The 27,585-nt window shown below is 34.9% G+C and overlaps 1 protein-coding gene across 1 annotated transcript in view; it reads right to left on the bottom strand.

Moving 5' to 3' along the window:
* LOC103584968 (proteasome subunit beta type-1-like) overlaps window positions 1-27,585 on the bottom strand; it is a 267,943-nt gene that overhangs the window by 26,698 nt on the left and 213,660 nt on the right. The window contains 1 exon segment of the mRNA XM_008565818.1: window positions 6,461-6,623. Coding sequence (XP_008564040.1) covers window positions 6,461-6,623 — 163 coding nt within the window.

Raw genomic sequence — 27,585 nt, 5'->3', positions numbered from 1 at the left:
TCATAAAAACAGAAAGTAGAATGGTGGTTGCCAAGGGCTAGGGGAGAGGGAGAATGGGGAAATGCTGTTTAATAGGTATAGCATTTCAGTTTTGTAAGATGTCCAACTTATGGAGATTGGTTGTACAACAATGTGACTATACTTAACACTACTGAACTGTACATTTAGAAATGGTTAAGAGGGTAAAATTTTATGTTATGCATTTTTTACCACAATAAACATAATAGCTAAAAAGAGTGTTCTTTCAATGGATTACTCTGCTTCTGTTGCTTATAATGGAATACTTGAAACTGGGTCATTTATAAAGAAATGAAATTTATTTCTTAGTTTCAGGGGCTAGAAAGTCCACTGTCCAGGGAGTGCATCTGGTGAGGGCCTCCTTTTGGTAGAAGAAGGGTATCACATGGTGAGAGAATTGCATGAGCAAGTGAGCTCACCTTCTCACTCACTCTCCTTATAAAGCCGTCAGAACCATGCCCATGACAACCCATTAAACTGTCAACCCATTACTCCATGGATGGATTAAACTAGTCACAAGGGCACAGTCCTAGCAATCCAATTACCTCTTAAAGGCCTCACCTTTCAAATGCCATAATAGGATTTCCCACCCTCTTAACATTGTTACAAGGATGGTCAACTTTGCAATACATGAACTTTTGGGGGATACATTTAACCCATAGCAGTCAATAAAGTAAAACCGTGATAAAATAAACAATTTCCTGGAAACAATATAGTGCACTAGAATCAATTCAATAAAAAAAAAAAAATAGAATAGAAACAGAACTGTAACTCTTAGAGAAAATGAATTACCAGTCAACCTAGTAAATAGGTTGGGGAGGGGGAAGAACCAGCCCAAACGTTTCCATGTGAAAGTCTAACAGAACTTTAGGGACTAGATCATTTTTATCTTAGACAAATAGTACCAGAGAATGGAAAAGATAGAAATCACTGAAATCATTTTATCAAGTGAGAGTGAGAGTTTAACCTTCATACCAAAATCAGCCATGGCCACATGAGAAAACAAAAAAATACAGACGAATCTTGCCTATGAAAATACACAGAAAAAATTCAAATATCAGCAAATTAAGTTTAGCTATATATTTTTAAATAATCCAAAAGTTTTAATCAAGTGTTTTATATCAAATATGCAAGGACAGTTTCACATTTCTATCTCAAAAATGTATTATTGAGTCATAAAATTCTGCAGGGATATAAATATATTGATATAATTTTCTAGATCATTAAATGCAGAATAAAAAGCTACATTTTGAGGGGCTCTTACATATGTAGTAAAAGCACAAAAATGTCTTTGAATGGAATACATAATGACTTTAGTAGTACTTTAGTGCAGGAAGAGGGTGGAAGTAGGGGGATTTGAGGCTTCAGTTATATCTATTATTCTTTATTTCATTATAAAAAGAGGATCCAAAACAATAAATAAGATGTCATTCTCTGTTTTTATGGGTTACATGCATGTTTATCATAGAAAAAAAATGTATTTCAATGAAAAACTACACATTTTCTATCGTACGCTCTTCTTAGTTATTGGATTCTACTTCTGCTCATTGTCTTTGAGCTGTTCTGTACTTCTTTATAAGCTGTATAGATAACTGATAGATACATGGCTGAATGAAGGTCAATATTGTCACACTAAATCTCGACAATCTATTAAACTTCCTGTCTGGTAGAGATTTAATTGACTTCCTCTCTCATACCCCAAAATAAAAACCAGTTTTGTCTTCATTTGCAATTCACCTCAAAATTACTACATATAAATTCATACTAATTTGACTTTTCCTTTGAACTGTTTATAACATCTGCCTTGTTCCCTCATAGTATAATGTGGAAAATACATTCTTTAATATTTGTTCACTTTTATAACTGTATGAGAGTCATGATTTTACCTTTTCTAAAAGTTATCTTTGAACACTATTTTTTTCTGTATGTTTGTAATATTTCACAATTCTGAAAAATTAAGTGACAGAGGTTTGAGAAGACCTAAGATCTGAAAGCAGAAGAGGGAGGGATGACAGTTATCCTTTTTTTTTTTTCCTTTTTGTCTTTTTTACTGTCCGGTAACGGAATTGCAACCCTCGGTGTCGCGCCCGTACCGGGGACCGGCAAAGAGATCGCAACCCTCGGTGCTGCGCCCACACCACGCTCAGCCAGTGAGCGGGAACCGGTCTCCACATGGGATCCGAACCCTCGGTGGGAGCGCCGCCGGTTCCAAGCGGCGCACTTCTCCAGTGCACCACCGGGCCGGCCCAGACGACAGTTATCCTAACAGAATGCCCACAATGACACAGCAGGGAGCACTGAGCAGAGTGAGGGATTTTCCAGGAAGAGGATCATGAACAAATTTTGGCACCATAATTTTTAATATTCCATTTGAATTTATTTCCTCTTCTACATTCTGTTTTACTCTCTCCCCATTTTCCCCAAATATTTAGCAAAATAGCTTACTCAAAAGAGTTTAAAAATCTCGTAAGAGTTAGTGGCAAAGTTTGATTGTTCTAGGGTTCTGAATATCAGGCAGAAGTTTGTTTAAAACGAAAAAAGTTAAATATACAAATGGTTGCATTAAAGTAAAGAGCCAGAAATTGAATCCTGAAAGTAAGTGATCTGGTGGACTTCAAGAGATCAGTGGAGGAAATTCTTTCGGTTATGGCTCACCCCTCACGGAGTTTCTTGAAACTCTCAACTAGAATGTTGATTTTCTTAGTGATGTTGTCAACAGTCATTACCTCCCACATAAAGTCATGCATGACCCAAGCATTTTGCTGCACTTCCTTAGTGGTCCAGACATTAGCCTGTCCAAGGAAAATTTCAGCCAATGCATAGTCTGCTGTGGTGAAGTCTTTCAAAGTTTATAGAAAGTCACTGGGCTTCAGCTGACAGGAGTTCAGATCTTGGGGAAAAGGCCAGCTGCAAGACAACCTAGAGTCCCGTTAAGGATCTAGGTAGACAGGTTTTAGTTCTCAGTGACTCCAAGTCAGGTGGGAAGGAGAAAATTTGAAAATAATAGAGACAGTTTGGAGGATTGTAAGCAGATATTGAAGGAAACATGAAGAATCAAAAATCTGGTAAGGTTTGACAATTTGGGCACGATTATAGAATCCAGTCCAATTTTCAGATAGATACCAAAACTGGGTTTTCCACAATGAGAGAAGTCAATAAAATCTCCACCATGCAAAACAGTTTGAGTATCCATCAGTCACCTGTAATTTACAAAGAGGTGCAAAATAGCTCAAAGACAATGAATAAGAATTTGTTTATCCAAAAGGGTATTCCTCAGATAAAGAATAGTTTCCAATTGAAATACAAAATTTCTCTCGATAATCTCCACCCTTTTGATCAAAAATAATGTCAAAGAAATACTATTCTTAATCACAAAATAAGAAGGGTCTCATTAAATTTGGCATAAATATTTAAAGAGGTGCAGCAAGAATGATCATTTATCATATAGAGCTTCTTAAATTTTTTCCTTCCTAGAAATCTTTTTAAAGACCCTCAGATATTTTTTTTCTTTATGAAAAGTATTAATTACATATAATTACACATACAGAGTTATATTTCCATACATGTATACAATGTATGAATGATCAAATCACGGTGATTAGAATATTCATCACTATAAAACTTAATCATTTCTTTGTGATGTGAACATTTGATCTCCACTCTTCTAGCCATTTGATGACATGCAGTAAATCATTGTTAATTATAGATGCCTAACTCGACTGTACATCAATTGAATTTATTTTTCCTATCTAGCCATAATTTTGTGTCCATTAACCAATCTCTCACTTTCCTCCCTTCCCCTTCCCCTTTCCCATCTCTAGTAACCAGTTACTCTCTCAGATTGTACTTTTAAAAGAAAGCCCCTTGAAGCAGAGAAGTCAGGCCAAGAACTCACCATAAGATTCCACTTGCAGTAATTATAGTTTTGGGTGATTTTTCCTTTTCTTGAGTTCCTCAAAATATCTTCTTTTCAGGGCCTGCTAGGAAGCAACCCTCTTTATTCACCTGTAAGTCTGAGGACTCTGTAAGCCAGGTAGCAGGCCAGTTTTCCCAAGAGGGCTTTGTAGGTAGTATTGACTCCATAAAGTCAACCATAGTTCATCAAAAGTTTCTGGTCATATTTAATTATACAAATTTCATTCTCAAATATGACATTCTGGGGCTGAGCCTGTGGCGCACTCGGGAGAGTGCGGCGCTGGGAGCGTAGCAACGCTCCCGCTGCGGGTTCGGATCCTATATAGGACTGGCCGGTGCGTGCGCTCGCTGGCTGAGCGCGGTGTGGGCGAGACCACACCAAGGGTTGCGATCCCCTTACCAGTCACGAAAAAAAGACAAAAAAAAAAAAATATGACATTCTAAGCAAGGCCTTGATTGCATTACGAATATTTCCAATTACGTCCTATCATCTAATGCAGGCAAAGCAGTACCAGCATTCTGATAAATAGAAATATATAATGGACAGTGAGGGCATTGATAATTCTCTAGAAACTTCCCATTCTGCATATATTTTCTGAAATATTCATATTTAATGACACTTTACCAGTACATATTTAAACTAAGGAAAGCTAAGCATTTCTTCTGATTTGAAGTTTCCCATCAACTCACTAACAGTAGCATATCAAATAAACTTAATTATTTCAAGCATTTTTCTTTTTATAAGGTGAAAAAACAGATCTTTTCTGATTTTCCAGGGGTCCATAGAAAGACAATTGGATCTGTAAAAAACATCAGTTAAGATTTGATTTTAGGAAGGCAAAATATTAAAAATTGTCAGGAGTTCTGAACGCTTGTTTAAGGTGGGATCATGGGTTACTAAGAAAAAATACTTGGATGTCTATTTACCAAAGTGATAATAAAAGTTTTTAAAAAGTAATATGGGAGGTAAAGACCTTAGTTCTTTCCTAAATGCGAAACCTTTCTTTCGTAAAACATCAAGAATATAATAAAGTCAACACAAACCATAAAAGTTATCTTGACAAGACACAGAATCGTTGCTATCTAGATAGATTACACAGAAGTAAAAAATAACCTTTTACAACCTCTTATTAAGAGCAGATCAATAATCTGAGAAAACTGTGTCATTGTAAAGGAAAGAAAAGCAAATTCTAGCTTTGCATTAGTATAATATCTGATGCTAAAGCTCTTTTCAGTATCCTATATTTAGAAAGTCATCAAATCTTAGCCAGCTTTGATGACAGCAGATAAAATTTCCTTTCCAAAACCTCCTACATTTTCCTATATCCATATATGTACTTATCCTATAACTCGTCAAAGTGGCAAAAATGAACATGTTTATTAGCAAGTCAAAATATCTATAAACTGTTTGTGGCATAAAAAATAAAAAGCAAAGGTACATTAAATTTATTAATCTATGTATCAATATTCTACCTTATGTACAAATGATCTAGGTATCTAATGAATATTTATTAGTTAACTCGATTTAGCATCAATCCAAGACTTTAAGTTACCTAATGCTCATGGAAATTATGTTCAAGACGACATACTAAAAAACATAATTGCTACTGAAACAAAGGTTGTCAAAATAGTTATTTGACTTGTTTAAACACAAATTTACATTTTTCATGACCTTAAGCAGATAGTAGAAGTAATGCTAGCATATTTGATCAATAAATCTGTATAATTTCAGGAAAAGCATTTCCTAGCGAAATAAGAATATATAACTATATTATACTTAACTGTGATAAATCAGAGAAGATAATACTTTTCATTAAACAACATCAAGCTAGTCTCAATTACCAAAGATTTACCTCAACTGTGTAAATCTAAATTCTTAACACATTTGTCAGTTGATTTCTATAAAAACAACTTTTTGAATTAAGCACGTTGAAAGTTTTGGGAGATATATCTCCTTATTTTCTGGGAATTTTAGGAATATTCTAAACTTATAAGTGGGATTTTAAATTTCTATAAGCCAATAACTGTGAGTTCCTTTAATTTAAAATATTTTGCAGACTTATTTATTTATTCATTCACTTATTTATTAGTAATAAATAGGAAATAGGAAAGTAATACATCTGGAAAAAGGAAAATATTGCACACTTATGCTATGAGAGGTAAATTATATGATTTATAGGTATATAAACATACATACATACAAACACAGTCAAAGAGAAAGCTCATAGCTTGTATTCTAAAATTTTAGTCATGTGTCAGATAAACATAGAAAGATAAACCTTACCACTATAGGTATGTACTTCCCAGTGGACATGACATTTCTCATTGATTTGGACTCAAAACAGACAAACAAACAAAAAGACTGAGAAACCAGGTTTGTTTGTAATCTTTCACCCAACACAGACAAGCTCTTTATAAACCATTAGTTCATCTGCAGAGATCATCAGATCATTAGACCAGGAAACCAAAGGAATCTACCACCAAAAATCAAGCAAGTAGTCAAAAGGAATCAAAATTAAATTCTTACCATGGACAAGAGCCTGGAGCACAAGAATAGGAGCCAAACTCATTGTGGGTCTCAGATCTCCAGTAAGGAACAGAGTACAAAGTCTTTGCAAGGCCTTTTTACTTGGTTGAAGTAAATGGAGATCTGAAGGAAGACCCAATCCTATTCGAGTCACATTATCAACCTATGAAAGACAAAATGTACCAGAAAATTAAGGAGATGATTTTATTCAGTCTATTGCAATAGACAGAGCATTAATTAATAAAGAAAATCTCAAAGAAAAGCAGGGAAATCTGGGATTTATGGAAGCAGATAAACAAAGAGGTCATCAGTGAGTCTAATAGGTCTCATGAGGAAGGATAAAGATGGCACAGTCTTATCTGAGTCATTGAAAAAGGCTGGGAGGTGGATCTTATATCAGATATTTAAGAGCAGGATGGTTTGAGGTTAACAATTTCTCAGAACATGAAAGTATGGGGAAATTTCTCAACCATCACTGCTTTCTGTGAGCACAGGGTCACCTTCAACATTGTCACATGAAATCTTTGCAACCTATTAAAATGAAGTCATACAGATATAGATTACTTTTGGCTAGTAATTTCATTTTAATTTTCACTAAAGGTTCATATGTTTCTCTGTCAAAGTAGAAAGGTGTTGTCTAGTATAAAACCACAAATACCTTGATACCAAGACATGTACATGGTTTAAGTTTAAAAAAAAGTATTAGCTTATCCATGTGCTAAACTCTTCATTTTTTTCCATTTCTTTATTCACAAATTCTCGTCTACTCTGACCAATATTTAGATTTACAATTTCTTAGCATGGTTGGTTGGTTTTTTTGTGGTTAACAGAAAAAATACTTTCATTCATGTATGTAAATATAATGCTAGAAAACTCCTATCTTAGCTTTATGACAAAGAAAAACAAGGTATTGTTTCATAGTTGGGAGTCATTCTATAAACATTTAAAAATAAGTTGGCATGTCAAAGATGCATATATAGTTTCTGCCCCCTCCCACATGGACAGTACTGATATTGTATTAAACTACAATTAAATATGTTTTTCAGCCCAATTACCTTTTAATTTGATTACTACTCAAGAAGGATCAGATTTATGCCCTCTCCATGAAACTTACAGAATCACCTAAAGTATTCCATTTTGAGTTGATCCTGGCATATGGCGGGGGTACGGGTCTAGTTTCATTCTTCTATGCATGTATATCTAGTTTTCCCAGCACCATTTATTGAAGAGGCTGTCCTTTCCCCAGTACATGTTCTTGGTGCCTGTTGTAAATCAGTTGGCTGTAAGTATGTGGATTGATTTCTGGGTACCCTGTTTTGTTCCATTAGTCTGTGTGTCTGTTTTTACTCCAGTATCATGCTCTTTTGGTTACTACAACTTTGTAGTATAATTTGAAGTCAGGTACTGTAAGGCCTCTGGCTTTATATTTTGTAAGACCTGAAATTATAAAACCCCAAGAAGAAAACATAGGGAAACCATTTCCAGATGTAGGACTGGGCAAAGACTTTATGAATAAGGTCTCAAAAGCACAGACAACAAAAGAATAAACAACCAGAATTATATAAAAATAAAAAGGTTCTGCACAGCAAAGGAAACAATCAACAGAGTGAAAAGACGGCCTACAGAATGGGAAAAAATATTTGCAAACTATACATCTGACAAGGGTTTATTATCCAGAATATATGAGGAACTCAAACAACTTAACAGTAAAAATACACAAATAATACAATTAAAAAATAGGCAAAGGAGTTGAATAGACATTGTCAAAGGAAGACATACAAATGGCTGATACGTACACAAGAAAATGCTCAACATGACTATTTGTCAGGGAAATACAAATCAAAACTACATTAAGGTATCGTCTCACCCCAGTTGGACTGTCTATTATCAAAAAGACAAAGAATAGCACTGGCCAACCACCACCACCAACAACAACAAAATTAGAGAGAGTAACAAATGCTGACAGGGATGTGGAGAAAGGGCAACTCTTCTACACTGTTGGTGGGACTATAAATTTGTACAGCCACTATGAAAAACAGTATGGAGGTTTCTCACACAACTACAGATAGAACTACCATACAATCCAGCCATCCCACTTCTGGGTATATAGCTAAAGGAATGGAAATCACCATGCCAAATGGATACCTGCACTCCCATTTATCACAGCTCTATTTACGATAGCCAACTTTTAAAACCATCCTAAATGCCCATTGATGGACTACTGGATAAGGAAAATGTGGGTGGAATATGCATTGGAATACTAATCAGCGATGAAAAAGAATGGAATTTTGCTACATGCAACAACGTGGATGAGCTTGGAGAAAATTATCTTAAGTGAAACAAGCCAGGCAGAGAGGGAAAATACTTCTGTGCTGATATTGATTATTCTTTGGAGATGATATCAGCTTTAAGATAGTTTTTGACCTGCATTTCCTTAAAGTATTAATGTTAAGTAGGGCTGGTAGAAATGCCATTAGGAGTATATTCTGAGGGGCAGTTTGGCTCCAGAAATAAAATGGGTAGTCACTGAATCAACCAAGAAGACTCTTACCAGACACTGAATCTGCTGGTGCCTGATCCTGGACTTCCCAGACTCTAGAAGTATGAGAAATAAATTTCTGTGGAGGGAGGGAGGGAGGGAGGGAGGGAGAGAGGGAAAGGAAGAAAAAGGAAAAGAAAGAAAGACCACAATAATATGCTGAACTATCAGAGGGAGAAAACAGAACTGTGGTTACTAGAGGTGGGAAAGGGAAAGGAGGAGGGGAGTTAGGGAGAAATTGGTTAATGGACACAAAGAATAATTATATTTTGTAATGATTAATATGCTCATTATTCTGATTTTATCCTCACATATTGTACACAAGTATTGATAGTCAACTCTGTACCCAACAAATATGTATAATCAATTATGTTTTAGTTAAGAAAAAAAAAGGCTCACCTAAGGTGAAATGCTTTTACCTTAAGAGGCCAAGCCTCACTTTTTTCAAAATTTGCAACTTATTCTGGTTCTGAATTACAGAAAACCATTCAGCCCAGAGAAAATAAAACTACTAAAGGCAAACATGTTTTATACCTATACATGTATAATGAAAATTGAATTAATTTTGTTTTGAGATGGTGTTATTTGACAAATTTTCTTTAAATGGGATAATAAGCAAGGATGACAAAAAGTAGGAAGGCAGAGGGTCTAGAAAATTGAAAATATAAACTGGCAGACCTTGAATAAATATGGATATATGAAACTAAAATCCTTATTTTTCATCTCTTCAAATAGTATTTAGCATTATGAAAATATTTTTTACCTATGATTTTTAGTTGACGCTACATGAAGAAATTAACTTCATTTGTGATTAATTTGATTGCATAAAAATCAGTTAAATGATAATTTTTTTTGTCTTCCCAAGATTTTCCCTGGATAAGCAAATTTTAAATTTATGATATTTTATTATCTTCAGTATAAATATATTTCATATGACTCGTGCAATTATAAAGATAGATACATAGTAAAGATCTATTTTTTTTTAGTTAAAAACCTTTTCAACATTTTTTTTTAATTGGCAGTAGCAAACATTAAAAGAGGCCATTTACTAAGGCTCCAAGCATATGGAACAAAAAATGCTAACACATTGAAGATAGAGTATGTTTTATTTTGATAGAACAATTTGTCCATTTCTAGCAAAAGAACATAACATTTGATGCAATTTCAATTTTTAGAATATATCCTATAAGTATATATATGAGTTAACAAAAAAAATGTATGTGGTCTGCAACATTGTATATAGGTAGAGAAAAAATTACATAAATTACCCCAAAATAGGGCAGATGAAGTAATTACTATTATATCTATTAAATGGAGTGGTATGAAGCATTAAGAAAAATGAACATCATAGTTTGTTCAGGCTGAGGCTGCTATAACAAAATATCATAAACTGGGTGGCGAATAACAACAAACATTTCTTTCTCACAGATCTGGCAGCTAGGAAGTCCAAGATCAAGGCTCTGGCAGATTCAGTTTCTGTTGAGGGCACAAACATTTTTTTATTTTCCAAGATACAATGTGGTTGATTATTGTGGCCAATTACGGAAACCTCCTCCCCTCCTCTTTCTCTCCCTCCCACCCAGAAACCTCAAATCTGTTCGCTTGTCATATCAACTGCAAGGAATTGTAATTTTTGTATCTTCTTCCCTCCCCCACCCCAGGTTTTTTTTGTGTATTTATTTATTTATTTTTAGCTCCCACAAATAAGTGAGAACATGTGATATTTTTCTTTCTGTGCCTGACTTGTTTCACTTAATATAATTCTCTCTAGGTCCATCCATGTCATTGTAAATGACAGTATTTCATTCTTTTTTATAGTTGACTAGTATTCCATTATGTTGATATACCACATTTTCCATATCTACTCATGTGATGATGGACATTTGGGCTGGTTCCAACTCTTGGCTATTGTAAAGAGTGTTGCACTGAACATTGGGGAACAGGAATGCCTTCGACTTGATGATTTCCATTCCTCCGGGTATATTCCCAGCAGAGGGATCGCTGGGTCATATGGTAAATCTATCTGCAATTGTTTGAGGAACCTCCATACCATTTTCTATAGAGGTTGTACCATTTTTCAGTCCCACCAACAACGTATGAGAGTTCCTTTTTATCATCAACCACACCAGCATTTATCATTCACAGTCTTTTGGATATTAGCCATGCTAACTGGGGAGAAATGGTATCTCAGTGTGGTTTTGATGTGCATTTCCCAAATGCTGAGAGATGTGGAGCATTTTTTCAAATGTCTGTTGGCCATTCATATATCTTCCTCTGAGAAATGCCTATTTAGCTCTGTTGCCCATTTTTTCCATGGGTTACTTTATTTTTTTCTTGTAAAGTTGCTTGAGTTCCTTGTATATTCTGGATATTAATCCTTTGTCAGATGTATATTTTACAAATATTTTCTCCTACTCTATTGGTTGTCTTTTAACTCTGTTAATTGTTTCTTTTGCTGTGCAGAAGCTTTTTAGTTTGATATAATCCCATTTGTTTATTTTTCCTTTGGTTGCCTGTGCTTTGGGGGTCATATTCATGAAGTCTGTGTCCAGTAATACTTCCTGAAGTGTTTTTCCTATGTTTTCTTTAAGAAGTTTTATTGGTTCTGGTTGTATATTTAATTATTTAATCCATTTTGAGTTGACTTTAGTATATGCCGAAAGGTATGGGTCTAGTTTCATTCTCCTGAATATTGATATCCAGTTATCCCAGTACCATTTGTTGAAGAGGCAGTCTCTTCCCCAGTGAATAGGCTTGGTGCCTTTGTCAAATATAAGATGGCCGATGGTGTGTGGGTTGATTTCTGGATCCTCTATTCTATTCCATTCATCAGTGTGTCTGTTTTTATACCAATACCATGCAGTTTTTGTTATTATAGCTTTGTAATATAGTTTTAAGTCATGTAGCGTTATGCCTCCAGCTTTATTTTTTATTTTTTTTATCAGCATTGCTTTGGCTATGCATGGTCTTTTGTTATTCCATATAAATGTCTGGATAGTTCTTTCCATTTCTGATAAAAATGTCATTGGAATTTTGATGAGGATTGCACTGAAATTATATATCACTTTCGGTAGTATCGCATTTTCACAATGTTGATTCTTCCAATCTAAGAGCATGGGATATCTTTCCCTCTTCTTGTATCCTCTCTAATTTCTCTCAGCAGTGGTTTGTAGTTCTCATTATAGAAATTTTTCACATCCTTGTTTAACTCAATTCCTAAATATTTTATTTTTGGGTGGCTATTGTAAATTGGCAAGCTTTCTTGATTTCTCTTTCTGCATGTTCACTATTGGAGAATAGAAATGCTACTAATTTTTGTGTGTTGATTTTGTATCCTGCTACTGTGCTGAAATATTTAATCAACTCCAAGAGTTTTTTAGTATAGGCTTTAGGCTGTTCGATATGTAGGATCATGTCATCTGCAAACAGGGACTGTTTGACTTCATCTTTTCCAATCTGGATGCCCTTTATTTCCTTCTCTTCTCAGATTGCTCTGGCTAGTACTTCCAACACTACATTGAATAGGAGTGGTGAAAGTGGGCATCCTTGTCTAGTTCCTGTTCTTAAAGGAAAAGCTTTCAGCTTTTCCCTGTTCAGGATGATATTGGCAGAGGGTTTATTATAAATGGCTTTAATTATGTTGAGATACATTCCATCAATACCTAGCTTATACAGGGTAATTGTCATGAATGAATGTTGAATTTTATCAAATGCTTTTTCAGCATCTATAGTGATGATCATATGGTCCTTGTGTTTGATAGTATTGATATTGTGTATCGCATTTATTGATTTGCATATGTTGAACCAACCTTGCATCCGTGGGATGAATCCCACTTGATCGTGGTGAATAATTTTACGTATGTGTTGCTGTATTCTGTTAGCTAGTATTTTATTAGCGATTTTTGCATACATATTCATCAAGGATATCGGCCTGTAGTTTTCTTTTTTAATTGTATTTATTCTTGGTTTTGGTACTAGAATGATGTTTGTTTCATAGAATGAGTTTGGGAGATTTGCCTCTGTTGCATTCTTTTGTAATAGTTTGTAAAGAAATGGTGTCAATTTCTCTTTGAATATTTGGTAAAATTCTGCTGTGAATCCATCTGGTCCTGGGCTTTTCTTTGTTGGGAGCCTTCTGATAACAACTTCAAACTCAATTATTGTTATTGGTCTGTTCACATTTTCTACATCTGCTTGGCTCAGTTTTGCTAGCTTGTGTTTGGCCAGAAATTTATCCTTTTCCTCCAGATATTCAAATTTGTTGGCATATAGTTGTTTATAGTAGTCTTGAATGATTCCTTGAATTTCAGATGTATCAGTTGTAATATCACCTTTTTCACTTCTATTTTTTGTTATTTGGATCTTCTCTTTATTTAGTTAGCCGTGCTAGTGGTTTGTCGATTTTATTTATCTTTTCAAAAAACCAACATTTAGATTCATTGATCTTTTGTATTATTTGGGGGGTTTCAATTTCATTAAGTTTTGCTCTGGACTTAATGATTTCTTTCTGTCTGCTAACTTTGGGTTTGGATTGCTCTTGTTTTTCTAGTTCTTTAAGGTGAAGTGTTAGGTTGTTCACTTGCCATCTTTCCAGTCTTCTTAAGTAAGCATTTAATGTGATAAATTTCCCCCTACATACTGTTTTTGCAGTATCCCTCAGGTTTTGGTATCATGTATCATTATTTTAATTATTTTCAATAATTTTTTTGATTTCCTGTTTTATTTCTTCTAGGACCCATATGTCTTGAAGTAGAATGCTGTTTAATTTCCATGTATTTGTATAGTTTCCAGAATTTCGTTTGTTATTAGTTTCTAATTTTAATCCACTGTGGTCTGAGAAAATACATGGGATAAATCCATTTTTTTTGAATTTGTTGAGACTTGATTTGTGACCTAAAATGTGATCTATCCTGGAGAATGGTTCATGTGCTGATGAGAAGAATGAATATTGTGAGATTGTTGGATGGAATGTTCTGTAGATACCTGCCAAGTCCAATTGGTCTAGTGTATTGTTTACATCTTGGGTTTCTCTGCTGATTCTTTGCCTAGATGATCTGTCCAATATTGACACTGGGGTGTTCAGGTTCCCTGCTATTATGATATTAGTGTCTATTTCCTTCTTTAGGTATAATAGGGTTTGTTTTATAAATCTGGCTGCTCTGACATTGGGTGCATATATATTTATGATTGTTATATCTTCTTGATGGATCAATCCTTGTATCATTATGTAGTGGCCCTCATTTTCTCTTTTTATGGTGTTTAGTTTAAAGTCTATATTATGAGATATAAGAATAGCTACTCCAGCTCGTTTTTCATTTCTGTTTGCATGGTAAATCTTTTTCCATCCTTTCACTCTTAGTCTATGTGAGTCTTTATGGGTGAGGTGGGTCTCTTGAAGGCAGCATATAGTTGGGTTCTCCTTTTTAATCCAGTAAGCCAGTCTATGTCTTCTGGTTGGGGAATTTAAGCCTTTAACAATAACAGTTGTTATTGAAAAGTGCTCATTTAATCTTAGCATTTTATTGATTATTGTTTGGACGTCTTAGTTGTCTTTTGTTCTTTTCTTTCTGATTTACTGTTTGTTTTCTGTATTTGTTGGTTTCCTGGATTGTAGATAGCCTTTTTGTTTGTTTTCTCTTCATGGATGCCATTTTCATGATACTAGTGGGTTTTGATTTTTCTTGGGTTTTTATGGCAGTGGTAATTATTTTTCAGGTACCAAACCCTATACTCCCTTGAGAATTTCTTGGAAGGTTTGTCGTCTGGTAGTGAACTCCTACAGTTTTTGTTTGTCTGAGAAATATACTATCTGTCCTTCATTTCAGAAGGACAGCCTTGCAGGGTAGAGTATTCTTGGCTGGCAATCTCTGTCTTTTAGTATTTTGAATATATCATCCCATTTTTTCTGGCTCTTAGGGTTTTTGATGTTAGTCTGATTGGGGCTCCCTTATAGGTGATTTGATTCTACTCTCTTGCAGCTTTTAAGATTCTCTCTTTGTCTTTCAGTTTTGCCAATTTGACTATAACATGTCTTAGAGAAGAACTTTTTAGGTTGAATACGTTTGGGGATCTTTGAGCTTCCTGAATCTGAAGATCTTTGTCTTTTCCAATAATTGGGAGGTTTTCTTCCACTATTTTGTTGAATATGTTTTCAATGCAATCTTTTTCCTCCCCTTCTGGAATACTCAGGACTAAGATATTTGAGTGCTTATAGTTGTCTGATATGTCTCTCAAATTTTCTACAATGCCTTTAATTCTTTTTTTTTTTTTTTTTTTTGTCTGCCTTTGTTATTTCAAACAGCCCATCTTCAAGTTTCAAAGTTCTCTCTTCTACTTCTGCAAGCCTGCTGGTTAAACTCTGTGTTTTGTTTTTTATTTCATTGAATGAATTCTTCAGCTCAGCAGGCTCTGCTACATTCTTTTTCATGGCACTGATTTCGTTGTACATTTCTTCTTTCAGGTTCTGTATACTTTTCCTCTTCTCATCATGTTGTCTAGCTGAGTTTTCTTGTATCTCATTCAGTTTCCTTAGAATTATCATTCGAAATTCCTTGTCAGACATTTCAAGGGCTTCTTGTTCTATAGGATCTAGAGCTAGAAAGTTATTAGCCCTCGTTTCATCATGTTGTCTAGCTGAGTTTTCTTGTATCTCATTCAGTTTCCTTAGAATTATCATTCGAAATTCCTTGTCAGACATTTCAAGGGCTTCTTGTTCTATAGGATCTAGAGCTAGAAAGTTATTAGCCTTTGTGGTGTACTTTCTTGATTTTTCATATTTCTGGTATCTTTCCTTTGATGTTTAGTCATTATGGCAGGAGGTTTCACAGTCCACAGGTTTGACACTATTGTCTGTCTAGGATGTTGCTGGGGTTGCCAATTTGTTATGGCTACCTTAGTGTCTGCTAAGTTGGCCACTAGTGCCTTGTGTGTGTGGTTGCCTCTGGTCTTGGGCCTCTCCGGGGAGCCATCTCTCTGGTCAGCATGCACTCAGCTGGGCTGCTGGGTCACATGGCAGCACTGCAGAGCATGTGGTCTCTGCAGAGCTTCTGCCTCCCTTGCTGGATGTCTCCCTGCTCTGTACACACTGGGCCAGGCTGGGGATCTAACATTTTTAACAATGAATTAAATGTAAGATCATGTGTGGTTTTTTTTTTAAAAACTAATATACATGTTAGATACTTATTTTGTATGTATATTAAAATTTGCTTTTTAGGAAGTGAATATAAAATAGACTGATATTATATTTTTGCACTTCAATGAGAAATTTTTCCACAAATTTCTCAGAGATTCTACCCAGGCTAAATGCATGGTTTCAGGATATAATGGCTTGTGATAAGCCACAGAATTCCCAGAACTTTTTTTTTTCATGACTTCTATTTATGCCTTTGCACTAATAAAACTTTGGCTTCGAAATTTATGAGTGAATAGTGAATACTACCCCTCCCCAGCCAACCTAATTAGTTAATTTAAAATTCTCTCACCTCTTTGGCATAGTGGCCAGGATCCATAAATTTTGTTGTCATGTGATTAATGCAATTAAAAGGACCCTTTTTCTTGCTGTGAAGTAAGTGGCACCTCTTTTTTCCTCCAATTTTCTGGTATTCATCCCACGGGGTGCCAGCCCTAGATTACTTAACAACTTTGTAAAGGCTTCTTCTACTAAAGTGACTTCAGGAAAACATGCTGAATCTTTCTAAGATCAGCAGACTAAGAGTTCTAAACTGTCTTTTTTTATTATATTGAAATGTTCAAATATGTGTCTATTTTTCTTGACATTGAATATCATAGGTCTGTACATGAAGATTATAAAAAGTGTCATGGGACATCTTTCCTAATATGCCACTGAAACTATTAAATATAAAACTATTAAAACCAATTCCAGTTTGTGATGATGAAAAAAGTTCTTGCCAGGAAGTAATAGGGCAGTATTTTATCTATACTAGTGGTTGAATTACAGCTTTGGTAAGAAAAGTCTGTATCTAACATTCAATAATTCAACAATGTTAACCATGTTCCATTTACTCCATGTGAATGGAAGATAGAACTCTACAAAGCATGAGATTTCAGCACTTCCTAAGTCTCTGCTCCTTAGAAATTAATGATCTCCCATAAAAAGGTAGTTCTTAGACAAAGACAAAAAGAGTTTATCAAGTCTTCTGAAGGTAAGAGTGCTTTATAAAATTATCCCCTCCTCATAATGTTAAAGGTATGCTTCTTGTTTGTTTGATAATTAACATTAAACAATAATGTTCAGAAAAAAGTAACATTGTGACATTTGTATGGATATAAAAATTAACATGTGGTAAAGATTTTACCTTATTCAGATGAGGGAGCCGGACAGTTATAACTAGCTGTAAAGAAAAGTCAAAGAGTACAAATTTGTATGAAGTAGAGGAATTGAATTGCAAGTGGAAACACAACTGATTTTTCTAGGAGTAATGGGGTAAGGGTATATGCGTGGGGGGTGTGTGAATTAAATCTCTATCAGACAGCACGTAATTTATATATGCATCCATTATCTATGATTTAAAAGTTGTAAAATAGCTCGAAGGTAAATAATAAAGCTATAATTGGGTAACCTAATAATATTGTACTTTAGACAATGTATAGTTTTCCACTGAAAAATATTTCTTTTTCTACAGTAACTTCCTGATTCTGTTTCTTTTTTATTATTTTCTTACTGGGTTTATAGATCATGTTCCATGTATTGAAGTTAGAATGAAAAGAAAAAATTATATATTCAATACTGGGCTCTAATCCCCTATGTTACTTATTAAACCTGTCATTAAAAGTATAACTACTTTCAAAGATTACAGAAATTTCTCAGCAAATTTTAACAAAAAAGATTACTCTTATGAGCATAATATTGAGCTAAAGAAGCATGACATAAAATAATACATTTAACATGATTACACTTATATAGTTAAAACAAGTAAAATTAAACTATTTTGTTAATTAATGCATGCATATGAAATACAATTATAAGGAAAACTTAAGGACCTAAGTATCATTAAATTCACATATAAGAGAAGTTCTTATTTGAATAATAAAAATAATTCTGCTAATAAATTGAAAAAAATTAAAATACTGCATCAAACTAGACTCCCATATAAACAGCACATGCACCATCACTCTCCATTCTCACACCCAGTCACCATGGTTTCCCTTCATTATTTTATACTATTTCAGATCTTTTGCATGTATGATGCTTCAGTGCTTATGTGTATGGATACAACAGAAGTTTTTCACCCAATCAAGCTAATGCCTTCCGCTTTCCTCACACATAATATGCTAACATTCTAACAGAAATCACTGTTGGGAGAAGGGATATTTTCCCTCTACTTTCCCATGTTCCTTGGCTGGTGCTTGGCAAGTTAGACTGACAAAAGACAGATTAACAAGAGAAATACAAAGAGAAGTTTATTAACATGTGCATCACACATACACATAGGAGGACTCAGAAATGAATAACTCAAAGGGATTGTTAGAACTTGGGCTTATATAGCATTACAAAAGAACAATAATGTTGTAGAGAACTGAAACACAAAGGAAAAGGGTTTTAAGCTTCCAAGGGTGGCAAATTGTGGGAAGGTCAGGGTTAAGGGGGAAATTAATGGAGTAAGGTTTGTTTGTGTACGTCCATCTCGGCGCCAATTTTCCATATTTTTCATGGTCATAAAACTTTCCCGGGAGAGGGGATTTGTAGCAGTTCTCATGTCTCAAAAGTGTCTGCTTTTAATCAGATAAGAGAATCTCTGGGAAGACTTCTTTCTACATCTGTTGAATCTCAAATGCCGTTACTTGAAAATAATCCGTATGCTAAAGTGATATATTTTAGGATGGCGTACTCTGAATCCCTTCATTATGGGGTAAGGGTATATGCGTGGGTGGGGGGAGGCATGAATTAAATCTCTATCAGACAGCACATGAATGAACCCAAACATGTCCATAAATCATTGTGCTGTAGAGTTTTTCTCTGTAAGAGGAGCAGAGACTTAGACCCAGGTATACAGGTAAGGGCCCTAGCATACGTGTTAAATGGAGCCTAGCTGCATATCAGCTTTTAAAATTCATTGAATTCTGAAGAGAATCAAACCCAATATATTAACAACAAGTTGAATTATTTAGAATTTCTCAACATGAATGCTAATAGGATTTGGAGCAGGACAATTCTTTAATATGAACTGTCTATGTCCTAAATATTGCCTAATAGTTAGCATTGTTGACAGTTGGGCACTAAATGACAGTAGCACCCAAGTCATTGTGATATTAAAAAACCTCCCACCCACTTCTTTGGGATTTGTACTACCCCTGGTTTAAAATACTACTCTCTTCATAGCAGCATCATTCACAACAGTCCAGAGGTGGAAGCAACCAAAATGCCCATCAACAGATGGAGGGATAAACAAAATGTAGTGCATACATACAAGCGAATATTATCCAACCTTATAAAAGAAGGAAATCCTGGCACACATTAGAACATGGGTGAACCTTGGGAACATTATGCTAAGTGAAATAAGCCAATCACAAGAAGACAAATACTGTCCTATTCCACTTATATGTGTAGTCAAACTCAAAGAACCAGAAAGTGGAATGGTGATTGCCAGGGACTAGGGGAGAGAAAAAAATGCTGAGATGTTGTTTAATGGGCATAAATTTTCAGCTTTGCAAGATAAAAATATTCTGGAGATTGTCTGTAAAACAATGTGAATATACTTAACACTACTGTACACTTAAAAGATTAAGCATACACTTAAAGTGAGTAACATGAACTTTACACTTGATAATAACTAAAATGATAAATTTTATGTTACATGTATTTATCACAATTTTAAAAATACTACTAACAATCTAATTATATAGAAAAACATTATTTTAGGTATATGACATTATATCGCTTACATAATAGGGTATTGAAATATTAATATTTTATGAATAAATTATGACTAAAATTTGAGGGGAAGAGAATTAATCACACATTTCAAGAAAATTTTCTTTTAAATATATTCTTTACAATGACAGTTGTTCTCTACTTGATAGGGTGGCCTGGAAGAATATTTTTTAAAAGTCCTGGGGGTTTTCTATACAAGTTATTTCACAGAATTTTTGCCAAATAAATGCATCCAGGGCTAGTTCTAAACAGAAATGTGAAGTTATGTTAAAACTAAAATTTATTAACACAACTTTCAGAACTTAAAAGAATAACTAACTGGAATGTAGACTGTAGAGAGACTTGGATAATTATTTTTCATGCCTCAGATCTTATCACAGTTGCTCTCTTACAAGCCCGCTCTGCATGCATCTATTGCTTGTGTAGAAAGTTACTAAAAAGTGAGAGTTCTTTAGGATAAAATTTATTCCTGAATGTATTGTCAGATCCTCCCAACCAGTATTTCATTTAACCAAAGAACATTAAATCTTGAGTTTTCTAGATATCACGATAAAAGAGAGGAATACAATTAAAAACACTAAACTTGCATCACAAGATTCAAATTTACATAGGATTGATTAGGTTAGGTAAAAGTTTAGGCTAAAAGTAAACTAAAGGCTATTAGTACCTGAGTGATATAGAGTCAAAATACCTCCTTAGTGTATGGTGTTACCATATGAACTTGGCCCTAGCATGGTAATACATTATGTTTTCTAAAGTATTTTTTTAATTTGATATATCTGAATCATATTATCCATTAATATCTACCCAAAATGTTTGGTTTTTTACATATTTACTTATTTAATCCTTTATCAGCTCTGAGTGATAGATGTTTTTACTTCTCTATTTATTTATTTATTTATTTTTACTGGAACATAGTTGATTGTACATATCTATGGGATTGACCATTGGATATCAATACCTGTGTGCAATTTGTGATGTTCAAATCTCAGAATAATTACCATTTTCAACATTATGTAATGTAATCGATTTTCTTGGCCTTTTACCCATTTCGCCCTTACCCCCATTATGCTTCCCCCTTTCCCACCTCTGGCAACTTCAGTTCTGTTCTCTTCCTTTGAAAGATCAAAGTATTACTGGGATTGTTGTATCTTTCTCTCTTTCTTTCTTTTTCTGTCTTTCATATTTTAAGCTCCCACTTATAAGTAAGGACATGTTGGGCCGGCCTGTGGCTCACTTGGGAGAGTGTGGTGCTGATAACACCAAGGCCACGGGTTCGGATCCCATGTAGGGATGGCCGGTTAGCTCACTTGGGAGAGCATGGTGCTGACAACACCAAGTCAAGGGTTAAGATCCCCTTACCGGTCATCTCTTTAAAAAAAAAAAAAAAAGTAAGGACATGTAGTATTACTTTTTCTGTGCCTGCCTTACTTCAATTAACATAATTTTCTCTGTATTCATCCACATTGCTGCGAATGGCAGTATTTCATTCTTTTTTATGACAGAGTATTATTACCTTTTATAAATATACCACATTTTCCTTATCCAGTCATCCAATGATGGACATTCAGTTTGGTTCCAACTCTTGGCTATTGTAAATAGAGCTGCAATAATCATGGGAGAAAATATAATCCTTTAACATTATTTCCATTCCTTTGGTAGTGGGACCCAGTAGTTGAATTGCTTGATTATATTTCAGTTCTATCTGTAGTTGTTTGAGGAACCTCCACACAGTTTTCTATAATGACTGCACCAATTTACAGTCCCACCAACAGTGTAGGAAGGTTCCCCATTCTTCACATCCTCACCAGCATTCATTATTCTGTCTTTATGATAATAGCCAATCTAACTGGGGTGAGATATCTCAATGTGGTTTTGATTTGCATTTGCCTGATGCTGAGTGATGCTGAGCATTTCTTCATTTGTCTATTTGCCATTTGTATATTTTCCTTTGAAAAATGTCTGTTCAGCTCCTTTGCACATTTTTTAATGAGATTGCATGATTTTTTTGTTGTTGTTGTTTACTCTTTAGTTGTTTAAGTTCTGTATATATTCTGGATATTAATTCTTTGTAAGAAGCATAGTTCACAAATATTTTTTTCCCACTCTGCAAATTGTCTTTTTACTCTGTTAATTGTTTCTTTTATTGTGCAGAAGCTTTTTAGTCTGATATAATCAAATTTGTTTATTTTTCCATTTGTTGCCTGGGTTTTGGGGGTCGTCTTCATAAAGTCTTTCCCAGTCCTACTTCCTGAATGGCTTCTCTTAAGATTTTTTAAAGGAGTTCTCTAGTTTCAGAATGTATATTTAAGTCTCTAATCCTTTTTGAGTTTAACTTGGAATATGGCGAGAGGTATGGTTCTATTTTCATTCTATGTATGGATGTCCAGTTTTCTCAGCACCATTTATTGAAGAGGCAGTCCTTTACCCAACACATGTTCTTAGTGCTTTAATTGGCTTAAAGTATGTAAGTTGATTTCTGGGTTCTATATTCTGTTCCATTTGTCCATGTGTCTGTTTTTATGCTGGTACCATGTTGTTTTGTAGTTACATTTTGAAGTCAATTGGTGTTACGCCTCTGCCTTCATTTTTCTTTTTTTTTTTTTTTTTTTTTTTTTTTTTTTTTACTGACCGGCAACGGGACCGTAACCCTCAGTGTTGCACCCACACTGCGCTCAGCCAGTGAGCGGGAACCGGTCTCCACATGGGATCCGACCCCTCAGCAGGAGTGCCGCCACACTCCCAAGCGGCGTACTTCTCGAGTGCGCCACCGGGCCGGCCCCATTTTTCTTTTTTTTTTTTTTTTTGTCTTTTTTTACTGACCGGCAACGGGACCGTAACCCTCAGTGTTGCACCCACACTGCGCTCAGCCAGTGAGCGGGAACCGGTCTCCACATGGGATCCGAACCCTCAGCAGGAGTGCCGCCACACTCCCAAGCGGCGTACTTCTCGAGTGCGCCACCGGGCCGGCCCCATTTTTCTTTTTTTTTATTTAATCTTTTTAATTTTTTTTTCTTAAGGTTGTTTTTCTATCATGGGTCTTTTGTTGTTCCATATGAATATTAGGATTGTTTTCTTCTATTTCTATGAAGAATGTCATTGGTATTTTGATGGAGATTGTGTTAAATCTGTAGATTGCTTTGGGTAGTATAGAAATTTTCACAATGTAGATTCTTCCAATCCAAGAGCATGGAATGCCTTTCCATCTTTTTATGTCATCTTAAATTTCTTTCAATGGTGCTTTGAAGTTCTCATTGTAGAGATATTCCACCTCCTTGGTTAACTTTATTCCTAAGATTTTGGGATTTGTGGGGATTTTTGTTTTTGTTTTTGTTTTTGCTGACTATTGTAAATGGGCTTGCTTTCTTGATTGCTTTTTCTGCTAGTTTGTTATTCTATTATAAACATGCTACAGAATTTTTGCGTGTTAATTTTGAATCCTGCAACTGTACTTAAATTGTTTATCAACTCGAAAAGTTTTTTTTGTAGAAGCTTTAGGTCTTTCTATATACAGCATCATGTCACCTGCAAACAGGGACAATTTGACTTCAGCTTTTCCAATCTGGATGCTCTTTATTTCTTTCTCTCTTTTTTTATTGGCTATGAATATTCATGATATACAACACTGATCGTCACCCACCAGGCCCAAGATTTGAAGGCCAGATTCATACAGGAAACATACCCATTACCACAAATAGCACTTGTACCCCATGCCCCCACCCAATTAGTCCCAACCTTTCTTCCCCTCCCCCTTCTCTCCCTCCACTTTATAGCCCAAGGAATGTTCTCTTCCTCTGCAAGTCCAATGCACTACTGTGGTCTTTCCCTCCTCAGCTCCCACATATGAATGAGCACATGTGGCATTTATCCCTCCATGCTTTGCTTATTTCACTCAACATAGTCTTATCCAGGCTCATCAATGTTGTTGCAATTGGGAGTATTACATTCTTTTTTATAGCTGAGTAGTATTCCATGGTGTAAATATACCACATTTTCCTTATCCAATCATTCAATGATGGACATTTAGGTTTGTTAAATGTCTTTGCTACTGGAAGCAGAGCTGCAATGAACATAGGATTGCAGATATCCCATTGACATGATAATTTCTATTCCTCTGGGTATATACCCAGAGGTGGGATTGCTAGATCTTGTGGAAGATGTATCTGTAGTTGTTTGAGAAACCTCCATACTGCTTTCCATAGTGGTTCTATAATTTACAGTCCCATCAACAGTGCCAGAGCCTTCCCGTCTCTCCACACCCTCGGCAGCATTTGTTATTCACCGTATTTTTGATGATAACCAGTTTAACTGGGGTGTGGTGATATCTCAATGTAGTTTTAATATGAATTTCCCTGATGACTGGTGATGTTGATCATTTTTTCATTTACCTGTTGGCCATTTGGATGTCTTCTTTTGAAAAATGTCTGTTCAGCTCCTTTGCCCATTTTTTATTGGGTTATTTGTTTTTTTTTAACTGTATAATTGCTTGTGTTCCTTGTTTATCATGGATATTAATCCCTTCTCAGATGCATAGCTGCAAAAAATTTCTCCTACTCTGCAGGTTGTCATTTCATCTGTTGATTATTTGCTTTACTATGCAGAAGCTTTTTAGTTTGACATAGTCCCATTTGTTTATTTTTTTTTTCTTTTTCTGCTTGTGCTTTTGGGCTCTGATTCATAAGTGTTTCACCTATATTTTCCCTTAGGAATGTTACAATTTCAGGTCTTATACTTAAGTCTTTAATCCATTTTGAGTTGATTTTACTGTATAGTGAGAGGTGCATACCTAGTTTTATTTTTCTGCCTATGGACAACCAGTTTTCCCATCACGACTTGTTGAAGAGGCAGTCTTTTCCCCAATGTAGATTTTTGTTGCCTTTGTCCAATATCAGATGGATGTAAGCCTGAGGGGTGATTTCTGGGTTTAAAATTTTACTCTACTGGCCTGAATGTCTATTTTTATACCAGTACCATGCTGTTTTAGTTACAATAACGTTGTAGTGTAATTTGAAGTCTGGTCATGTTACACCTCTACCTTTATTTTTTTTTCCTCAGGATTGCTTTGGCTTTATGGGGTCTTTTGCTGTTCCATATGAAAGGTAAGATTGTTTTTGTTGTTGTTTTTGTTGTTTGTTTGTTTGTTTTCAATTTCAGAGAACAATGTCATTGGTATTTTGATGGGTATTTCCCTGAATCTGTAAATTGCTTTGGGTAGTATAGACATTTTCGGAATACTAATTCTTCCAACCCAGGAACATGGAATATCTTTACATCTTTTTGTGTCTTCTTTAAATTCTTTCAGAAATGGTTTGTAATTCTCACTGTAGAGATCTTTCACATCTTTGGTTAAATTGATCCCCAGGTATTATATTTTTTTCATGACAACTGTGAATGGGCTTACTTTCTTTATTTGTCTTTCTGTTAGCTGCAACTGATTTGGGGGCATTTATTTTGTATCTTGCCTGATTGTTCTGGCTAGTACTTCTAATATGATGTTAACTAGGAGTGGTGAAAATGGGCATCCTTGTCTTGTTCCTGTTCAATTCAAGATAATAATGGTGTTGGGTTTGTAATATATGGCTTTTATTTTGTTGAGGTACTGTCCTTCTTAATTTGCTAAGAGTATCTTGAAAGGCTGTTGATTTTTGTCAAATGCTTTTTTCCACATCTGTTGAGATCATCATATGTATTTTTCCTTCATTTTGTTGATGTGGTTTATCTAATTTTTGACTTGCATATGATGAACCATCCTTGCATCCTTGGTATAAATCCCACTTGATCATGGTGTATATATATATATATATATATATTTTTTTTTTTGATATGCTACTGTATCCCGATTGCTAATATTTTGTTGAGGATTTTTGCATCTATGTTCATGAAGATACTGTCCTGTAGTTTTCTTTACTTATTGTAGCTTTGTCTGGTTTTGGTATCAAGGTAATGCTGGCCTCATAGAATGAGTTTGGGAGAATGGCCTCTGTTTCAGCTCTTTGGAATAAGTTTGAATAGAACTGGTATTAATTCCTCTTTAAAAGTGTGATAGAATTCAGAAGTAAAGCCATCCCTTCCTGGCTTTTCTTTGTTGGGAGACTGCTGATTACTGCTTCAATCTCATTGCTTGGTACTGGTCTTTTCAAGTTTTCTATTTCTTCTTGGTTTAGTCTTCTTAGTTTGTACATGTGCACAAATTTTCCAATTCCTACAGGTTTTCAAATTTGTTTTGTATAGTTGCTTAAAATAGTCTCTAAAGATTCTTTGTATTTCTTCATTATCAGTTTTAATGCTCACTTTTTCATTTCTGATTTTTGTTATTTGAGTCTTCTCTCTTCATTTTTTAGTTACCCTAGCTAATAGTGTGTCTATTTTGTTTATCTTCTTGAAAAAACAACTTTTTGTTTCATTGATTTTTTGTATCACTTTTTGAGTTTCTATTTCACTTAGTTCTGCTCCAATCTTAAGTATTTCTTTTTGTTTACAGTTTTGGATTGGATTATTCTTGTTTGTCTAGTTCTTTGAGTTTATCATTAGGCTGTTTATTTGAAATCTTTCTGGATCAAGTGCCCCCAGCAATGTTCTTTAAACTTCCTTAGATTTTCATCCTTCAGTTCTCCCCAGAGGGGATAATGTATGCCTTACTTCTATAATTCATGGACATAACATTAGTGCTGGCTTCTCCCTCTTAAACCCCATTCCAAAAAATTAGAAAGTATTATTTTTCTATATCTTAATATGATCTTTTCTGTACTCTTATCATGATTAAATATAATTACTGTTTCAAAAAAAATAAAAGGAAAGGCAGATCTCATTCAAACTTTTCTCCTTATCCATCATAGTTTCTATAACTCACAACTACAATCACTTCCTTCAAAAATGCTATAAATTACCCTGCACTCTCTAGCTCCCCTAGTTACTCACCGAAGCAGCTGAGAATTTCTGGGAAAAATAAAATCCACACAACGTTGCTGAACATTTTTGCTTTAAATTCATAATAACTATCAGAGAAAAGGCAATAAACCCTAATATATTTTCCTGTGAAATTTATTTGTCCATTTTCCAAAATGACCAGTTTACAGATCTTTCTCTTTTTTCAACTTCCTACTCTCATGCCCCAACCCATTCTCAGCTGCTGAGGTTGCCTCCTACTTTATGAATAAAAGAAAAACAATCAGACAGTATCTCTGTCATCTTCTGCATCCACCAACATCCCTAAGCCTTCATTCTTTTTACAAGGTAAAAGCACCTTTATTCCCATAGAAAACAATCACCTCCAACTGAGCACTTAGTGGCATGTAGAAGTCTTCTCAAGGGCAGTTCCTCCACTTCTATTGTGTCATCCCATCAACAGAAAACACATTTTGGGAACTCCCCTCTTATAAAAGGAAGAATTTCCTCCCTTGTTTCCTCCTCCTACAACCAACCTTTTTCTTTGCTCTTCCTCACATAAAAACTTCTCAAATGCATTTGATTTTATATACCTTTGCTTTGTCACCAACCATCCCATTAGCTTATAAAAACTATATTTGCCAAGACTTCTAATTGCTTCCATATTACCTTATTGAAAGGTTCTCATCTTATTACTCAAGTTCTCTGTATGCCTTAACTCTGTTGGCCTTCTTGAAGTAGGTTTACCCTTCTTGAAACTCTTCCCTCTCTGGACTCCACACTACTAGGTTTATTTCATTGTTTGCTCCT

This window comes from Galeopterus variegatus, unplaced genomic scaffold, assembly GCF_000696425.1.
Source record: "Galeopterus variegatus unplaced genomic scaffold, G_variegatus-3.0.2 Scaffold205, whole genome shotgun sequence".
NCBI lineage: Eukaryota > Metazoa > Chordata > Mammalia > Dermoptera > Cynocephalidae > Galeopterus > Galeopterus variegatus.
The sequence above is the reverse complement of the archived record's forward strand: the minus strand, read 5'-3'. Positions and strand labels throughout refer to the sequence as shown.